The 13,571-nt window shown below is 40.1% G+C and overlaps 1 protein-coding gene across 2 annotated transcripts; it reads left to right on the forward strand.

Moving 5' to 3' along the window:
- Positions 1-69: 69 nt before the first annotated feature.
- ech1 (enoyl CoA hydratase 1, peroxisomal) lies at positions 70-13,449 on the forward strand. Of its 2 annotated transcripts, XM_079609006.1 has the most exons (11): positions 345-453; positions 484-547; positions 2,597-2,765; positions 3,549-3,637; positions 4,538-4,662; positions 6,119-6,167; positions 6,785-6,849; positions 6,975-7,045; positions 7,583-7,654; positions 12,316-12,466; positions 13,160-13,449. In XM_079609006.1, the coding sequence occupies exons 2-11, from the start codon at positions 517-519 to the stop codon at positions 13,262-13,264; spliced, it is 927 nt and encodes a 308-aa protein (XP_079465132.1). In that variant the 5' UTR covers positions 345-453; positions 484-516; the 3' UTR covers positions 13,265-13,449. The 2 variants fall into 2 exon arrangements, with proteins under 2 accessions (XP_079465131.1, XP_079465132.1); XM_079609005.1 differs by having other exon boundaries at positions 70-547.
- Positions 13,450-13,571: the final 122 nt, after the last annotated feature.

A 13,571-nucleotide genomic window follows, 5' to 3' on the forward strand; every position in this document is an offset into this window, starting at 1 on the left:
AACACACACGCTGGGAACTGAACACAGCAGCCAGAAATACAGAAATATGTGTACTGTGAACCCGAAATAATAAAATAATAGAGATGTGACTATCATCCATGTAAGAACAGGAACAGAAGGTGGCGGTGTGTGCCTGTAGTTTCAAAGAAGAAGACGAAGACGAAGAAGTAGAAGTAGAAGAAGAGAGAGAAGAAGAAGAAAGGGGGACTCGATTTCTTACAACATAAACTGCTTTACGTCAGAGGAAAAACATGACGACCTCCTAAATAAATACAAGTTGTAAAATAAAACAACTCTACCTAAAGACATATACGGATATTATCCGTGTTTTCATTCTGTTGGGACGAGTAACTTATTCTTGTCCTCCAGTTAAACAGATAAAGTCCACATATCTGCAGTGCTAGTGTTCAAGCAGGTCTGCTCTGTGATTGTGAATATACTGGTCACTGGAGGTCTGATTGTGAATATACTGGTCAAAGGGCATCTGATTGTGAATATACTGGTCAAAGGGCATCAATGGCTTTCGTGTTCAGTTCTGCGTTCAGAAGTAAGTCACACAGTTTGATCATCTAACTGCATTTGTTCTGAATACTCGCATTAACCACATTTACCGTTTGTAGAAGTATTAAGTATTGAACACTAGAAAAATGTAAGAATCTCTCAATTTTGTTCGTTTTTTAAACCAATTTGTTATAAATTGCACCTGCGACTGAATGTAGGTGAAGGTGTCATTATGTCTGTTAACTGGGTGAAAGGTCACACACTCAATAATAGCCTATGTTATTCTCTCTTTGGCTGAATTATTAATATATTTAATGGGTAAATTAAGTTTTAAAAAGGATACAGCATGCAACTGGAACGTGTATATAAATTAATAATATATATTTTTTATATAAATGGAAACATTTTATGGAAATGTCTATGTTTGATGTGATATTATTGATTACTATTAGTATTTGGACATTTAAAGCACGCATTTATGTTATTAACATATCAAACCAATTGGAATATATTTTAAGGTAACAAGCCATTTTTTAAAGCAAAATCAAAATACTATATTTGGGATAATTAGTTAACATATCACTTGAAATAAAATTAAAACTTTTGTAAACATTTTTCATGTGGTTATTATACTATCTTATTCATTTTCTTTCTTAATGCATTAAAATGTATTAGGATAGAGAATGCGGAAATTAGCATTAACCTAGATTAATAAATGCTGTAAAGTATTGCTTGTTGTTAGATCATATTACCTAATGTTAACTAATTAAACATTGTATATGTTACCTAATAAGATAGAATATTTCGTAGATCAGGGATGTATAATGGGCCAATTCCTCGCCCCCTTTTGCCTAAAATGCCTTTATTTAAATGCCAATATAATGTGATTGTAATTTAAAGTGCCAGAATTTAGAACACACCTGTGTGAACTTCATGGGAACAAACTCCATAAAGTTTACAAGTTAGCTTGAACCAGAGATAACATTTTCGATTCTAAGATCACAGTTCGGTTCGATTCTCGGTTTTTACTTTTTTTTTTTTTTTAAAGCACAGGTTGCTATGCCATTTTTAGACCAGACTTGTATGCATAATATCTGACCTTTGTTCGCAATGTACCCCACTACATTGTCAAATTTAAAACATTTATTAAGAACATAATGTAACAATAACTTATATCTTCAGTCAATTGGAAACTTAAGCAAAATAACCTGCGATCTAGTTTCTCTTTTGTAGCTGCAGTCTTCTTCACAGAAGATGACATTCAAGTTCACAACAAAACAAACAAACAGTTTAACAGATAAATCTATGCGTCGCGCAGAGCCACGCATATACACTAATATTGTAATTTAGAGCAATTATTTGCAGAAAATGACAACTGGTCAAAATAACGACAACAGATAACAACACAATACTAATGTTTTAATTTCGGTAGAGCTCAGAAATCAATATTTGGTGGAATAACCCTGATTTTCAGTCACATCTTTCATGCGTCTTGAGACGCTCTCCACCAGTCTTTCACACTGATGTTGGGCGACTTTATGCCTCTCCTGGTGGGAAAATTCAAGCAGCTCGGCTTTGTTTGATGGCTTGTGACCATCCATGTTCCTCTTGATCACACTCAGAGGTTTTCAGTGGGTTCAGGTCTGGATACTGGGCTGGACATGGTGGCAGGGTCTTGATCTAGTGGTCTGTGATTGGCCTGGCTGGATTGGATCATTGTCCTGCTGGAAAACACAATCCTCAGAGCAGAAGTTTTCTTCCAGGAGAGTCAGTCCTATTTTCAGCTTTGTCCAACACCTGGTCATCTAATGGTTAGACGGAGACCTGGATTGGCCTACAAGCCACAAGTGTGAAATCCACATAAATGCTTTAAATGAGGATGTTTTTACTTGAAATTTGGAAGAAATGTTGTTGATAGTTTATATAAAACAACAAAATTGTTAATTTGACTCAAAAACACATGCATATAAATAGCAAATCCAGAGAAACTTCTATATATACTGTATCTCACTAGTTATTCAGATTACTTTCAAACAGCTGTGCCCTCTACATGTCAGACGTGTAACCTGTGCAGTTTTCTGTGTTTTGTGATTAGAACAGGGTCTGTTCGTACCTTTCCTGAACGCTGTTAGAGGAATGTCTTCATCAGGAGGGCCCACCCCCCCCTTCACAACCCTGTCAGTCAGCCGGCCGGTGGACGCCGTCACTCACGTCGAGATCTGCCGCCCGGAGAAACGCAATGCAATGAACAAGGCATTCTGGCTGTACGACCTCATGTCCATATTACACACTGATATATCAATAATTCATTTATTTCATTTACTTTCCTTTAAGATTTCCTGTAAAGGCATGGTAAACAAACATTTTACAAGTGTAGACTGACATAAATAGTAATATTTTATTCAAGTCACCTTTAGTTATATAGTGCTTTATAAAATACAGTAATACAGAGCAAAATGACAAAAAAAAGACAATAGTGTGTGTCGTTATTCAGCTCAAGTCAGCTCAATGTTGATTCATTTCAGTTTAATAGCATTTGATAAAATATTCAAATGTTTACAAAGTATATCTCATCATTCATGCTAGACAGAGAGACATAAAAGTGCCCGTTTTATGCCATTTCTATGTTAAAATGTGACCCTGGACCACAAAACCAGTCACATGGGTCAATTTTTGGAAATTGAGCTGAATAAATAAGCTTCTATTGATGTATGGTTTGTTAGGATATGACAATATTTGGCCGAGATACAACTATTGAAAATCTGGAATCTGAGGGTGCAAAAAATGGAGAAAATCTCCTGTAAAGTTAATATCCTCATGATTTTTGGCATAAAAGAAAAATCTATCATTTTGACCCATACAATGTATTGTTGGCTATTGCCACAGATATCCCCGTGCGACACGTGACTGGTTTTGTGATCCAGGATCACAAATGTCCTTATGTGAATGGCGTGAGTGTGAGACTGGAAGTGTGAAGTGCACAGTGATCTCAGTTATCACATCATGACTGAATTAGTGTGTGTGTGTGTGTGTTGTTGTACCTGCAGTGAAATGGTCGACTGCTTCAGTCAGATAGCTGAAGACCCAGACTGCCGTGTCGTGGTTTTCTCGGGCGCTGGAAAGCTCTTCACTTCCGGTAAAGCTATCAAACATTACACTGACATTTTTATTTTTAGTCAGTTCAACTTTGAAAATACGTGGTAACATCTACAATAACTGGTTTTGTTGAAATTAAATAAATAATTTAAGATTACTGATAATAATTATTATGATAATAATAATAATGAAAAAAACAAGGTTTTACTAAAGCATAGCTGTCAGTGGATGTAACCTGATTTCTCCAGCTAGGTAAAGTTACTTAATACGTTCGATATAATAATTTTTTTTTATATGATGAAAGTCCTTTTCCACCTTGATGTAAAATATACTTAAAATATAATTCATTAACCTTATTTTAATTGACAACATTTTTACACACAACTTAGTTTATTCAAAATAAATCAGTTTAGTTTTGGACAGATGTCAACAGTGTTGTTCATCATAATGCACAATGTATATAATGAACCACAAAGTAAATACTGGTGTCAGTACTGAGGATAAATCTCTAAGCACAAGCACTACTCTTCAGCTCAACTATAACCACAACATTCAATAACAGAAACTCCTCTAAATGTCCAACGTAACTAAACATTAAACTCTAACATAAACTACCATCGTCTTTCCCTTTACTGAAAAACACAAAATAACACTTAATCCCTAAATTAATGCAGTCCATTGCAAAGCATGCTGGGAACTACAGATCCACTGCCTAGGGCTGGGTTTTTCAAAAGCATCGTGAGCTTAAGTTGATCTTAGAGACCATTGGTGGCAAAGGCACTACGATAAACTTAGGCTTGCGATGCTTTTGAGAAAACGCAGAGTAAATGTAAGGATAAAGGGTTATTTTATGTGTTTTTCAGTAAAGGGAAAGATTAATGTATTATATGCCATATATGAATACTTCATCATTAACTGAATGGGAATGATCTGTGTGCAGGCATTGACCTCATGGGCATGGCCAGTGATATCCTACAGCCTGACGGAGATGACACCGCCAGGATCTCATGGAACGTGCGCCGCACCATAGTTAAATACCAAGAGACCTTCTCTGTTATTGAAAAGGTTTCTATTTTAAAACATAATTTATTTACTGTGAAAACATCTCAAAAGATACACTATATGAAAAAAATATTGGAACACACCTCTTAATTCTCGAATTCAGGTGTATAAAATTAAGCACCTAGCCATGCAGTGTGCATTTACAAACATTTGTGAAAAATGGGTCGAGTGGTACTGTGAGTGGATGCCACCTTTGCAATTAGTCAGTTCGTGAAATGTTATCCTTGCTAGATAGCCCATGGTCAGATGTAAGTGGTATTATTGGAAAGTGGAAGCTTTTAGGAACAGCAGCAACACCATGAAGCAGAAAACCACGTACAGTCAAATGTATAAAATAGCCAACGCTCCACAGCTGAAGAGATCTGTGTCCACTGGCATTAATGTTAGCTCAAGAACAGTGCGTAGAGCTTTGTGGAATGGGTTTCCATGGCCGAGCAGCTGCATCCAAGCCTTGCGTCACCAAATACAATGCAAAGCGTCGGATGCAGTGGTGTATAAAGTACGCCGCCACTGGGACTCTGTATTCTCTGGAGTGACGAATCACACTTCTCTGTCTGGCAATCCGATGGAAAAGTCTGGGTTTGACGGATGCCTGGAGAATGTTACGTGCCTGACTGCATTGTGCCAAGTGTACAGTTTGGTGGAGGGGGGATTATGGTGTGGGGTTGTTTTTCAGGTGTTGGACTTGGCCCAGTGTAGGGAAATCTTAATGCATACAAGACATTTTGGACAATGCTACGCATCCAACTTTAAGGGAAGGCCCTTTTCTATTACAGCATGACTGTGCCCCAGTGCACAAAGCAAGGTCCATAAAGACATGGATGAGCAAGTTTGGTGTGAGGAACTTGACTGGCCTGCACAGAGTCCTGACCTCAGTACCATTGAACACCTTCGGGATGAACTGGAACAGAGATGGCAAATCAGGCCTTCTCGTCCAACATCAGTGCCTGACCTCATGCGCTTTAGAAGAATTTAGAAGAATACAAATTTCCCATAAACACACTCCTAGAGAAGAAGAAGAAGAAGAAGAAGAACACACTCCTACACCTTGTGGAAAGCCTTCCCAGAGGAGTTGAAGCTTTTATAGCTGCAAAGGCTGACCAACTTCATATTAATGTCTATGTCTTTGCCATGAGATGTCATTACAGTCCCTGTTGGGGTAATGGTCAGGTGTCCCAGTTCTTTTGTCCATATATTGTATATGGGAATACATGTATTGAATACCAGATATGGGATATAGGTAATATGGGAAATATACTCAAAAGTTCATACAAAAATGAAGATTCGTTCTTTATGCATATTTGAAAACTATGGCGAAAAGGCATGACATGAACATGTAGATGATGATAATGTAGATGAACATTAATATTTGGCTATAACATTCAATGGCAACTAACTAACTACTTTATCTCAATGCACAAATCATGTTTCATCGTATCTCTTGTGTTTCTTTGTACAGTGTCCAAAACCAGTGATTGTGGCCGTTCACGGTGCATGTATAGGAGGAGGTTAGTTTCCCTCTGTTAAGAAGTTTACACAACATTCTATACTTTATTGTGAATATATAGAACAAATTCATTATAGAACAGATTTATCATTCAGAATTTCGTCTTTAGTATTATTTGATGTTGAAGCAATGAGTTTTTGTACCCTATTGTATTTTTTTATTTATTATTATTACTGTAGATATTATAGCTTGCTATAATTATGACAGACATTAAAATGTCTTTAACTATGGAATTATTGATCCGTTTGACTTTAAATTTTACATGCAGTGTCCAATGCACCGTCATTGTTTATGAGAACAGTTACATGTATGCAAAAAAAATATGGCCAGCAATGACCAATAAGCATTGAGTAGTTATTAGACAAGAATGTCCTACCAAGCCAAACTTTGGTGGGCCTTTTGGACAAATGACCTCAAAGACAGGAGGCGCTATGATGTAATGATACAGACACAAGCAATTCATATAATTCATTCATTCATGATCGGCATCCTCAACTTGAACAACTTTGTACTAGTGAAGTTAGTTTGTCCACAAGAAGTTTGTTGCTTTACCAGATAGAAAATTATTCTTCGTAACCATATATAAATGTTATAATTTCATTGTGTCTTCTTTTACAGGAGTGGACTTGATCACAGCATGTGATATACGAATGTGTACACAGGATGCCTGGTTTCAGGTCAAGGTGTGGGCAGTCTCATTAGATTGTCATTGTGATTTTAACTGACTGTTTAATGCCATTTTAGATTAAACTTAGATTTGCTGAGATTTCAATTTAAATGCCTGAATTGATCACCCTTTCCTGTTCAGGAGGTTGACATTGGCTTGGCAGCTGATGTCGGGACTTTGCAACGTCTCCCCAGAGTGATTGGAAGTCGAAGGTACTAGCTTGATCTTAAACGGGTCATTGGATGCCCATTTTCCACAATTTGGTATGATTCTTTAGGGTCTTCATGTAATTTTTGTAAAATTTCTCAAAATGTTGTGTAAAACAACACCCTTTTTACCTCTAACAGCTCTGTTCACACTGACCCATTTCGGTGCATGTCTCTTTAAATAATAATGAGCAACTGCTGAGGGCGTAAATATGCTAAGACGAGACAGTCCGTCAGTGGTCGTGGGCAGAGCATGAGCAATATGACATCAAAATCCGAAAATCCAAACGGCTTACACCATATAAAAGTGAACTTTGAACTTCAAGTGAACTTGAACTTCAAAGTGAACTTCAAGAACTGACAAAATGTAAAATGTGTACTTTGAATGCAATGTAAGTCGCTCTGGATAAAAGCGTCTGCCAAATGCATAAATGTAAATGTAAACTTTGTATCCGTTGACCCCTTTTAAGCATGTTGTAGATCCAGTAGCAGTGCCCTGTTTTTATGCAATTCATAGTAAAGTTTGCTCCAACTGTCTTTCAGTCTAGTGAATGAGTTGGCTTTCACTGCAAGGAAGATGTACGCTGATGAAGCCAAGAGCTGTGGATTGGTCAGGTGAGATATTTAAGCAACAACATATGAGATGATGTGCTATTTTGTAATATATATGTTCACAATTTTTTAAATAAAAACTTTCCTACTGTAGATTTAAGAACTCTGTAATGATTGGCTATCCTCTTCACTTGTGGAAAGAGTGAACACAAACAATTACACTCATCGGCCATATTATTTGGTCCACCTGTTCAACTGCTCATTAACGTAAAACATTTAATCAGCCAATCACATGACCTCCAATTACATGACCTCAACTCAATTCATTTAGGCATTTAGACATGTTCAAGGCAATCTGTTGAAGTACAAACTGGACATCAGAATGGGGAAGAAAGGTGATTTAAGTGACTTTGAATGTGGCATGGTTGTTGGTCTGAGTATTTCAGAAACTGCTGATCTGCTGGGATTTTCACGCACAACCATCTCTAGGGTTTATAGAGAATGATCCAAAAAAATTATGTGGGAGAAAATGCCTTGTTGATGCCAGAGGTCAGAGAATGTCCTGGTTAGTCTGGTTCAAGCAGAAGAACATCTCTGAACACTCAACACATCAAACCTTAAAGCAGAAGAGCATCTCTGAACACACAACACATCAAACCTTGAAGCAGAAGAGCATCTCTGAACACACAACTCATCAAACCTTGAAGCAGAAGAGCAACTCTGTACACTCAAAATGTCAAACCTTGAAGCAGAAGAGCATCTCTGAACACTCAACATGTCAAACCTTGAAGCAGAAGAGCATCTCTGAACACTCAACACATCAAACCTTGAAGCAGAAGAGCATCTCTGAACACTCAACACATCAAACCTTGAAGCAGAAGAGCATCTCTGAACACTCAACATGTCAAACCTTGAAGCAGAAGATCGTCTCTGAACACTCAACACATCAAACCTTGAAGCAGAAGAGCATCTCTGAACACTCCACACATCAAACCTTGAAGCAGAAGAGCATCTCTGAACACTCAACACATCAAACCTTAAAGCAGAAGAGCATCTCTGAACACTCAACACATCAAACCTTGAAGCAGAAGAGCATCTCTGTACACTCAAAATGTCAAACCTTGAAGCAGAAGAGCATCTCTGAACACTCAACACATCAAACCTTAAAGCAGAAGAGCATCTCTGAACACTCAACACATCAAACCTTGAAGCAGAAGAGCATCTCTGAACACTCAACATGTCAAACCTTGAAGCAGAAGAGCATCTCTGAACACTCAACACATCAAACCTTAAAGCAGAAGAGCATCTCTGAACACTCAACATGTCAAACCTTGAAGCAGAAGATCATCTCTGAACACTCAACACATCAAACCTTGAAGCAGAAGAGCATCTCTGAACACTCAACACATCAAACCTTGAAGCAGAAGAGCATCTCTGAACACTCAACACATCAAACCTTGAAGCAGAAGAGCATCTCTGAACACTCAACATGTCAAACCTTGAAGCAGAAGAGCATCTCTGAACACTCAACACATCAAACCTTGAAGCAGAAGAGCATCTCTGAACACTCAACACATCAAACCTTGAAGCAGAAGAGCATCTCTGAACACTCAACACATCAAACCTTAAAGCAGAAGAGCATCTCTGAACACTCAACACATCAAAACTTGAATCAGAAGAGCATCTCTGAACACATCAAACCTTGAAGCAGAAGAGCATCTCTGAACACACAACACGTCAAACCTTGAAGCAGAAGAGCATCTCTGAATACTCAACATGTCAAACCTTGAAGCAGAAGAGCATCTCTGAACACTCAACACATCAAACCTTGAAGCAGAAGAGCATCTCTGAACACTCAACACAGCAGCAGAAGACACACACCGGTGACACTCCTTTCAGCTGAGAACAGCAAACTGTGGCTATAATTCACACTGACTCAACGATAATGAACAATAGAAGATTGGAAGAATTTTGCCTGGTCTGATGAGTCTGGATTTCTGCTGCAACATTCAGATGGTCGGTTCAGAAATGGGTGTAAACAACATGAAAGCATGGATCCTTCCTGCTGTGTATCGGTGGTTCAGGCTGCTGATGGTGTGGTGTGGATGATGTTTAATTGGCACACTTTGGGTCCCTTAGTACCAATTGAGCATTATTTAAACCCATAGCCTACCTGAGTATTGCTGACCATGTTCATCCCTTTATGACCACAGTGTATCATCTTCTGATGCTATTTCCAGTAGATAAAAGGCCATGTCACAAAGATCAGATCATCTCAAACTGGTTTCTTGAAGATGCTCTATACATGCTCTATACTCATTAGGGAGGCTCGTTAAGGAAAAGGAGACCTTTCAATGTTATGGTTGGACCTTGCTAATGCATATGGCTCCATACCACACAATCTCATTGTGCTTGCCCTCCAGCGACATTATGTTCCCAGCAAAATCACGGACCTTATCCTGGATTATTATTGCAAGTTCGGGTTAAGAGCCAGGTCAGGTGCATCAGACTAGCATCGGTTAGAGAAAGGCATAATTACAGGTTGTACCATCTCAGTCATTCTCTTCGCCCTTGCCATGAATATGATTGTGAAGTCGGCAGAGACAGCACGACAGCCCCCAATAACACCACTACCCTGACAGTCACCACTACATCCGTACTGGGCAGTAGGTGGATTCTCCATGGGCTTGAGAAGCTCATCAACTGGGCAAGGATGAGCTTTATACCAGTAAAATCAAGGTTTCTAGTGCTCAAAAGGGGGAAAGTAGTGGACAAGTTTTGATTTTCACTTGCCGGAGTCACCATCCCGTCCATTACCGAGAAGCCAGTCAAGACCCTCGGCAAGCTCTTCGACTGTAGCCTCAAAGATTCTGCCTCCATCCAGAAAACCAGCAAAGAGCTTGAGTCTTGGCTTAGCAGGGTGGACAAATCAGGTCTACCTGGGAAGTTTGAGGCCTGGATTTACCAGCATTCTCTCCTGCCCCGGATCTTGTGGCCCCTGCTGATGTACGAAGTGCCCATAACAACTGTCGAGGCCCTGGAGAGAAAGATCAACAGTTATCTGCGTAGATGGCTTGGGTTACCTCGCAGTCTGAGCAGTGCTGCTTTGTACGGCACCAGCAATGTCCTGCAAATCCCAATTAACACCTTTTCTGAGGAGTTCATGGTGCCAAGAACACAGGAAGCATGGCAGTATAGAGAGTCCAGGGATCCAAAGGTGATAGCAGCTGGCGTACAGGTGCGAACGGGCAGAAAATGGAGTGCAGGAAAATCGCTGGGGGTGGCTGAGTCACGGCTGAGGCAAAAGGCACTAGTGGGGCCCATAGCAACAGGGCGTGCAGGTTTTGGCTACTTCCCGGTAACAAGAGTTGACAAGGCAAAGAGCGTCAACACCTTGTTCAGGAGGAAGCGCGGGCAGGCGTGGAGGGAGTCAGAGCTAGCAGGATGGTGGGAATGGGACAGCAAGGAGCTTGGACTAAATGGGAAAATGTTTGGCAACGTAAGATCACCTGGGCCGACATCTGGAAAGGAGACTTCCACCGTATCAGGTTCTTAGTCCAAACTGTCTACGATGTCCTACAAGTCCAGGAAACCTCCACATCTGGAGCAAAATTGAGACACCTTCCTGTCCCCTTTGTCCAGGAAGGGAATCCCTAGAGCACCTCCTTAGTAGCTGTCCAAAAGCCCTTGGAGATGGGCGCTATCGCTGGCGCCACGACCAGGTACTTAAGGCAGTTGCTGAGAGCATAGCCACAACCATTTATACCATCAAGGGCCACCACAAATCAAGGACCATCAAGTTTCTCAGAGAGAGAGAGGAGAGAAAGCCCTTCCACAACCCAGAGCAAAGTCTGGTCTCCTCACTACTGCCACTGATTGGCAACTGGAAGTGGATCTTGGAAAACAGCTAAAGATCCCAACCAGAATAATGTCCACAAGGCTTCGTCCAGACATGATTATTGTCTCAGATTCTACCAAGCAGTTTATCTTGTTGGAGCTCACTGTGCCTTGGGAAGAACGCATGGACGAGGCCAATGAGATAAAGCGTGCCAAGTACCAGGAGCTAGTTGAAGAGTGTAGGAGGCCGGGCTGGCAAACCCGTTGTGAGCCTCTGGAGGTGGGCTGCAGAGGATTTGCAGGGCGATCACTCTGCAACGTGTTTAAAACCCTAGGCATCACAGGGGAAGTTAAGAGAAAGGCGATCAGATCCGCAACCGAAGCTGCAGAGAAAGCCACTAGGTGGCTTTGGATTAAGAGGGTAGAACCGTGGCCAATTGCTGCTGGGACACAGGCCGGGGTCTGATCAACTCCGGTCGGGTCGCCTGGGCGAGGGTGTCTGATGTTGAAAGACCCGAAACACCCAATGACCCCAGGATACATCACCGAGGATGTGTCCCAGTGAATCTGCATGATGTATCCTTTACATATACTGAAACTGACTCCACAGTCTCCAGATCTCAATCCAATAGAGCAGCTTTTGCTGTGTGCAGACGACAAATCTACAGCAACTGCGTGATTCTATCATGTCACTATGGACCAAAATCTCAGAGGAATGTTTCCAGCACCTTATTGAATCTCTGCCATGAGGAATTAAGACAGTTCTGAAGGCAAAAGGGGCTCCAACCCACTACTAGCAAGGTGTACCTAATAAAGTGGCCTGTGAGTGTATATTTACTCGAAAAAGTAAATTTCTGTGTGTGTTTGTTCTCTCTCGTTGCCCACAGTCGTGTGTTCCCAGATAAAGAGGCTATGATGGCCGGAGCTCTGGAGATGGCAGGAGAGATCGCCAGCAAAAGTCCTGTAGCAGTGCAGGGAACCAAAGTCAACCTCATTTACTCCAGAGACCACAGTGTTGCAGATGCCCTGGACTACATGGTGAGACCACAACTCACATCAGCCAAACACCCAGACAGACAAGTGTATATAACATGACATAATAATATTAATAATAATAAGGCAAAATACAGAAAAACTTAGTCCCAGATTGTACGCGGGAATTAAAATAACATCAGCATGGAAGCAACGAGAGTCAAGTTATATCGTAAATTAAACTGGAAGTGTATCTTACCCAAACTGGAAGTGTATCTTACCCAAACTGGAAATGCCTCCCATAATCTAAAATGCAGTCGGCACATTAGGAAAAAAATTTACTCGTTTTCTCCTGTTTATGTTGGTAGAAAGGGAAGTTTCTGTATTTTCTTATCCTTTTCTAGGTTAGTTTCTAATCAATAGTTTCTTGTATTTTTGTTTTGGCTTAAACCCTTCCCGAAGTTCACCTTGTTCATTATTTCTTCCAGTTAATTAATTCCTCTTTTTTTCTGCACTTTAAAAGTGTTCTGTGGTTGTAAAAGTACTTGGGAGTGAGAGCGGGGACTCCAGGGATCTTTTTAATATGATCCCTGTTAATTGTTACGGATAATTTCATTGCCTTTGAGTTGGGATTTAACTCATTCGTAACATTATTTATACTTGATTGATGTAAAAGCATGTGAATGCACAACAGTAACAACATTTGACATCCCGTGGTTAAACTGAGAAACTGTCTCCTGTTGTTGTTTGCTTGTGTAGAGCACCTGGAATATGAGCATGCTCCAAACCCAAGATTTAATGAAGTCAGCGCAGGCCGCGATGGAGAAGAAAAGCCTCAAAGAAATCATTTTCTCCAAGCTCTGAGAGTCGCCAGCTGTCGAGTTAGATCTGAAGCATATCTGAAGTCCGTCTTCACCTTCACTGAACTCTATGGCTTTGGTGTTGAGTCTTTCTAGGACTGGTTCATTAAAATGAAAGTTTGATTTAATATTTTCTACGGGTGCCTTAAAGTCTGGCTCACAGAGATGTCAGATAACTAACCAAAACAATTATAAGCTAATCATGTTGAGTTCTGAATGCACACTAAAATCGAAATGTGTACAGGTACCTAAAATGCAATAAAATGAGTGTATAGATCATGTCAGTATGGACTATTTGTGAAGAGAAACTA

This window comes from Phoxinus phoxinus (genome assembly GCF_949152265.1).
Source record: "Phoxinus phoxinus genome assembly, chromosome: 4".
Classification (NCBI taxonomy): domain Eukaryota; kingdom Metazoa; phylum Chordata; class Actinopteri; order Cypriniformes; family Leuciscidae; genus Phoxinus; species Phoxinus phoxinus.

Coding starts and splice junctions, on each gene's coding strand:
- ech1 (XM_079609005.1), top strand. CDS start 517: ATGGCTTTCGTGTTCAGTTCTGCGTTCAGAA. Junction 548..2,596: donor GTTCAGTTCTGCGTTCAGAA/GTAAGTCACACA, acceptor TTTTGTGATTAG/AACAGGGTCTGTTCGTACCT. Junction 3,638..4,537: donor TGGAAAGCTCTTCACTTCCG/GTAAAGCTATCA, acceptor ATCTGTGTGCAG/GCATTGACCTCATGGGCATG.